Below are 6,331 nucleotides of genomic sequence, written 5' to 3' on the forward strand. Positions count from 1 at the left end.
TAAGTATTATCCAATTCCTGCACTGAATGAGGCAGCATTTTTTCCCAAAGGGTTATTTTAAAAAATTTTCCATGTTGCTTTCATATATTAAAAGAATTATTGCAATAAGACCTACACAGGCACATGCAGCTTAAAAAATGCAGGTTTGCAAAATAGAGCAATCGGCAACTAGAAAACACTATGGTTAAAATTGTACAAACTCGTAGGCTAGAAATTTCTAGTAAGTATTCTTTTATGATACAGCAATCTTGGTCTAAATATAAAAAAAAAAAAATCACAATCAGCAAGGCTACTTCTTCATACAAAAAACAAGGAAGAATATGATCACTGTATCTATTTCATAGACTCTTACCATACAACAGAAGATAACCACAGAAGACATCCCATTCGTGATGTATAGTTTCTGGACAAAGCTCAATCAGTAAGTACTGATACAGTAACAACTTTTACTTTTTGTATGCAAGAGAAACCTACTTTCACTTAATACAGAAAGTGTCTGTGCTCTGTACCAACCTATGTGCTTTTTAAACTAGGCCGAAAAAAAAAAAAGGTGAAAATCCAATTTGGAGGTGGTACCTGCTTTTAACCCTCTCAGACTTCAACACGTGCATTTTTAACTGCAAATAATACTAATAATACTTTTCTTGCGTGTTGTTCATAAACAAACAGAGAAATTAACAGACCGTACTATGAAAGAGGGGAATGAGATTATGCTCAGTTTCATCAACACACTGAAAACAAATTAAGTATTTTCAGAGTAGCAAAATTCTTCTCATGGTCTTTGAAGATTTTTGCATGGGCATAAAAAAGTACTTCTGGTTCAGTTAAGTTAATGCTGTCACATATGACAGAAGATTTTTTTTTTTTTTTAAATGAAGGAATTTATGAACAAAAAAAATGAGGCAGACCATCACATACCAGTACAGCTGAAAGCTTCAGAATAAAAGATCATGCAATTTAATGGATACAGAACACTTTAAATTTAAAACAAAACAGCTCTTGTTCATCAAAACACTAAAGAAGACAAAACCCCCAAGCAAATCTTTTTAATATTTAATGTCATTTGTCCCCATTAAGTACAAATGACTGCATTTTAATAGCCTAATTTACAAATGCCAAAGTTTGCCAAGTGCTTACAGATTTTTTTTTTAAATTCTTAGAAATTTTTATTTAAATAAGCTTCTCAAGCTTTAAGTCTTTACTTACCGAGAAAGCGTTGATTTCCCTGAACCAGGTAGGCCTCTTAAGATTAGGAGCCATTTCTGTGAACAAACAAATCTTTCTTCAAGGAACTGCAAGGAAGAAAAGCTATGCATTCCTTCTGTAATGTCAGCTTTTGGATCATTCCAACGCTCTTCTCTGGTTTCACAAAAACCATTATTTTGGAGTCCGTTCTCGTCATTATTTCCACTTCTGAAGACCTGAGTAGTATGGATATCAATATGACCTGCATAGTTGGTACTTTGATCAAGCAATGGACCATGACTGTTGATATCAGTATTTCCATGGTAACCATGATAATTTTTGTAAGAAAGTTCACCATTCTGAGAAAGAAGAGCATTTGGTTTTTGTGACGGGGAATTAAGTCTCTGAAAATGCGACTGATGATTGAATCTAAGAGGAAGAGGTCCCTGAGGTACTCTGAAAGACTCTGCTGACTGCCAAGCAGGTCTGAATTCAGGCACTGAGTAGTTCCAATATTTAGAATCCACTTGTCCATTACAGGTATTTTCAGTATTCCAGCCATTTGTTTCCATGACAAGCTGCTGCTCATTGCTTGGTTTCTGACTGTTCTGTTCCCCAAAGAAACACTGTCCATTTTCATAAAATGGCTGTGGGCTGCCCAACAATACGCGTTGATAACCCTCTTGTGAGGTTTGACTACAGTTATATGGAGAGTAGCGTTCCTGAGAAGTTTCAGTTTCTTTTTGCTGAAAATTAGAATCTAAATTTTCATTTTCCAGCTGGTGAATTTCTTTATAGAACTGGTCCAGTTCATCACCTATTTCTGGTACAGCAGAGGAAATAGTCTGGATCTTCTTGGCCTCCTTTCTTTTATCTCTATTTTTATGCAATTCATTCTGATCTCCCTCACAGCTTGTACATTCATTGCAACTGCCAGATTTGTCCTGTTTGTTACTTTCGGCAGGCTTGTAAATCGGTCCGATAAATTCTTTGCTTGTAAAAAACTCTTCATCTGATGCATTTCTATTTACTGAGAATGACATACCATTATTTTTATCTTCAGCAGTATTATTTGTAACACAATGGCCTTTATTTTCTTCAATTTTAGTGTCATTTATTGATGCAAATGGAGGATTTACACTCTGCACAGTTTCTGAATTAACTGGCTGACTAAGCACTAGATTATTTTCAGGGAGCACTTCATTCAGTGTTCCCAAGACACCAGTAGGTATTTTCTCTTGCTTCGGCACTTCACGTTGCCCTTGGTTATCTGAGGCATATGCTGGCATGAAATCATTTGACGTTCTCTCAGCATCCACTTCCTCCTGAATACCTTGGTTATCATCATCAGAAAGCTTCTCGTAAGCCCCTTCTGTTGACTTCATTTTTTTAGAACATGGTTCAATTGTGATTTCATCCTGACACTCCAAGAGCCTTACTCTACATTCAGCATGAAGCATCTTAGAAAAAAATTAATACATTATCAGCATGCACATCTTTACAGAAAAGTATGAAAAAGCAGAAGTTATTCAGGCCTATGATACGCATCCTCAGACCCTCCACGGTCACACCTAAAACATACTCAACGAGAAGAAAAGCAGACATCACATATTGGAATTATTGTTTTAACAAAACTGCCACATTATTGCACATATTTAGCAAAGAACTACATTAATGTTGTACCAGCCTAGCAGTCACATTTTATGATATACCTTAAACCATTTACAAATCACAATTTTAAAATGTTGTATTTGAAATATTAACATCCTCTGTTCTCTACTGACCAATGTTAATCTGTCAAGTGTTATACGTCTCTTTTACAAGATAAACATGCGTCAATTTCCAATGCATGAACTGATGCCTGACATCAATACTAATACGAACACCAAAAATGCAAAGACATCAATCACAAGGATTATTTTCTGTGACATGAACTGAACTCAACTAATTCATTAACACCAATCAAACAGATGCTGGATAGTATTTATAATTTAGTACTAGTCAAATAAGACTTCAAATTAAATCTGTAATATGTCATTATGATTCTAGTTTTGGAACAACTGAAGACCTTTGTTAGGGACTAAGACTACTTGGTTGCATGTTTTCTAAAAATAAACACAAAAAAGCAACACCTGCCCCAAACAGACTGTATTCTAAGAATGCACCAGTAAATTCCAGAAAGAGGCAGAGAGACAAGAGGAATTAAAAACAAATCAAGATGGCACTGACCACTGTGGCACGCAGTCATGTCGTTATCCATCTAACTATTAATTATAATTACTTGGACTTTCCTTCATATCCCAGAGTTCTAGACAGAATGCAATAAAAAGCAATAGTCACTTTACTCTAAATCAAGTGTGAAGTATTCAGCACACCCCCCTGACAGCAAATGCAGTACCAAACAAGAAAGAAAGTATGTTTCCTACTAGAAGGTTTATTCTGCTGCTTTCTGTAAACATTTCAGCTTTCTAGGAGTAAATATTAATGTCACATGCTCTTCATTCTGGACAAGAAATTAGGTTTTTTTCTTTATCTGACAAGGATCTGTAGGTAGTACTAAGGAAAGATTTGCAAGTAATATTTATCATCTCAGGTTCCTTTGCAAAACTGACAAGAAAAGGTGGTGTTACTCTGCGCACTTCTCACCTACTATGCAAATGAAGAGAAATCTGTCATCCTCAGTCTCACAACATCTAGACCAAGGAGAGTTTACTGTTTGCGTTTGACTCTACTACTTGGAAGACTACACTAATGTCAGAAGCGGGAGAAACATGGCCATGCAACTAACCCTCTTCTTCAGAATAGGTAGAACAATGATATGGGTACTACAGTCTCTCTGCCTCTCAAGATATACACATTTTATGTATACCTCCAGCTTCTCAGTTCCTCTCTTCTGTAAATTAGAAAGCGAGTATGACATTATATGAATGGTGGACTCTATCACCCATCTACCAAAAAACGTTACTCCACCTCCACTCAAAAACAGGACCGAGGGGAAAAAAAATTGCTTTATTAGCTTCTATGTCCTCATCTGCCTTCTGGGATGGTGTTTAAGCAGAGACCACTAATGATGTGGAATGAAAACAGAGAGCACGTGAACACTTGCTGCACAATATCTCTAATGATGGAGGATGCTGCTCTGACCGTCCTACACAGGAATAGCCTTTCTTGCTAACCTTTGTAACAGACTTTCTCTGACTATCCTTTGGGACAGCAAAGTTGCAAGTGAAAGCATCTCCACCTGCATTCTTGGGGAGGACAGCGCAAACACGTACTGAGATAGTGCGATCTACGTGACAGTCTTGCCCCTTGACTAGGACAGGCATAGGTCTGTCGTATTTCTATAACGAACTCGTTGTAAGCGTTGAACCTGAGCTGGCACGCGTGATTCACCAGGCTGGCGCCTGCAATGCTAATTTACCATTTCATCTAACCTGCCAAACACCCAGACGCCTCAACCAAGTAATTCAAGGCCTTAAGTACAACAAATTTCCCAATGGAAAAAGAAGGCGAATGCGCCAGAACTCACAGACGGGGGGAGCTGATCGGCTCCGCTTGCCTGACCGCCTGTTTCCCGGCACGGAGGTGACAGCGCGCAGGCCAGAGCCCTCGGAGAGCCGGGCGCCGCCTCGGAGCCGGGGGAAGCAGGCACTGCTCCCGCCACGGGCTGGAGGCGGTGGGGCCTGAGCCGAAGCTGTGTCCACCGCTCCCTCCCCACGCCCCCCTGCAAGGCAGCCGCCTCCCCGCCCCACGCCCACCACCCTCCCGGCGCCCACGTCCCGTAGCCTCAGCACTTCCCGGCCCCACTGAAGAGACGCCAGAGCCACACGCGGGTGAGGAGACCAACCTCAAGGCAACGGCGCCCGCCCGTCTTCCGCCGCCTCAGCGAAACGGCGCGCTCCCGTCAGGCGGGCCGGAAGGGGAGAGGAGGGGAGTGCGGGCAGCCCCCCGCTCTCAAAATGGCGCCCCCCTCCCTCTGCCCCTTCACCCCCGCAGCCCCCGGCGGTGATGGGACTCGTAGTTCCGCCGGGCGCGGCGTCGCACTGCAACTCCCAGCATCCCCCGCCGGCGGGGGCGGAGCTTAGCGCTGTGAGGGCGCGGGCTGCGTGCGTGGTCTCCTCAGGAGGGCGGTGTCTCCGGCGCGGTGTGAGGTGGTGTGGTGCTGCCTTCCGTGGGGCATTGAAAGTGCCGGACTGTGGAAAGCCCAGGGCAGAAGCGCCAGCCGGCGGCCTGGTTTGTGTTCCCGCTGTCCCCCTGCCCTACTCACACCACATTCTGACTCTGGTGCCTGCGGTACGGTCTACCTTCCCAAAACCGGGGGTTGTCTTGTGTTGTTTTAGATAACGAGGTAAACCCTGGAGGTGTGTTTTGCCCAGGCATTAGGCCTGTCCACGTTCGTTTGAATAAAGCATCTGTTTATGGCCACAATTCCAAGGGAGAACATTTATTATAGTGGGTTACGTATATCCATGTACTAGGTTAACTTGCTCTGACCGTGATGTTAAGGATAAAATACTTTCTTCTATAGGGTTTTAACGGTAAGAACATTTATTTTGCTTTAAGTGGTATGCTGAATTTTGTGTAAGAGAACAAAGGAAAATTTTAGCATGATTGTGAACTTCTGATGAGGATTGTTCCCCAGTGTGAAAGCTGCCTGTTTCCTAGATGTGTATTGTAATTACGTGAACTTGCAACTTTTCTGTGCAGCATAAAAAGAGTACATTTTTTCCTTCATGTGACTACATTCTTTTTTCCGAATCTTGTGATATTGTGCAACGCAAAGTGAATTTTTCCTAAGAGACAGTCTTGTAACAGCAATTCCCCAATTTTCATTAGTGCACAAACCAGCTCCTCCAAGTGATGTGCCCATTGTAAATACCTGCCACATTTATGCTTTCGGATAACCTGAATGAATTATAAATATTTGACATTGTATATAACTTATAAAACCTCTGAAATCAGCTTATTTGCTATAAATGGTAAAAAGAAAACAGTGATTGTTAAAATCCATGCCAGGCATTCTTTTCCTGTTACCCCTGAGACCAAAACGTAGTTCCCTTCTGTGTGCCAGATGATAACCCTGTTTTTTTAGAAGGTGTACATGTGTCTTTGGTAGCATTTTTGTTTAGATCAGAAGTGAGCTTTT

General features: G+C 41.4%; 1 protein-coding gene across 4 annotated transcripts in view; it reads right to left on the bottom strand.

Moving 5' to 3' along the window:
- The window catches only part of LOC104332702 (NEDD4 binding protein 2 like 2), a 52,711-nt gene extending 47,549 nt beyond the window's left edge, over positions 1-5,162 (bottom strand). For all 4 annotated transcript variants that reach the window (XM_075420227.1, XM_075420217.1, XM_075420237.1 and 1 more), the window contains exons 1-2: positions 5,033-5,162; positions 1,207-2,645 (exon numbers count right to left, since the gene is read on the bottom strand). In XM_075420227.1, the coding sequence (XP_075276342.1) occupies positions 1,207-2,645 (1,439 nt within the window). In that variant the 5' untranslated portion in view covers positions 5,033-5,162. The remainder of the gene's footprint in view (positions 1-1,206; positions 2,646-5,032) is intronic.
- Between the last annotated feature and the right edge of the window lie 1,169 nt (positions 5,163-6,331).

This window comes from Opisthocomus hoazin, chromosome 1, assembly GCF_030867145.1.
Source record: "Opisthocomus hoazin isolate bOpiHoa1 chromosome 1, bOpiHoa1.hap1, whole genome shotgun sequence".
Lineage (NCBI taxonomy): Eukaryota > Metazoa > Chordata > Aves > Opisthocomiformes > Opisthocomidae > Opisthocomus > Opisthocomus hoazin.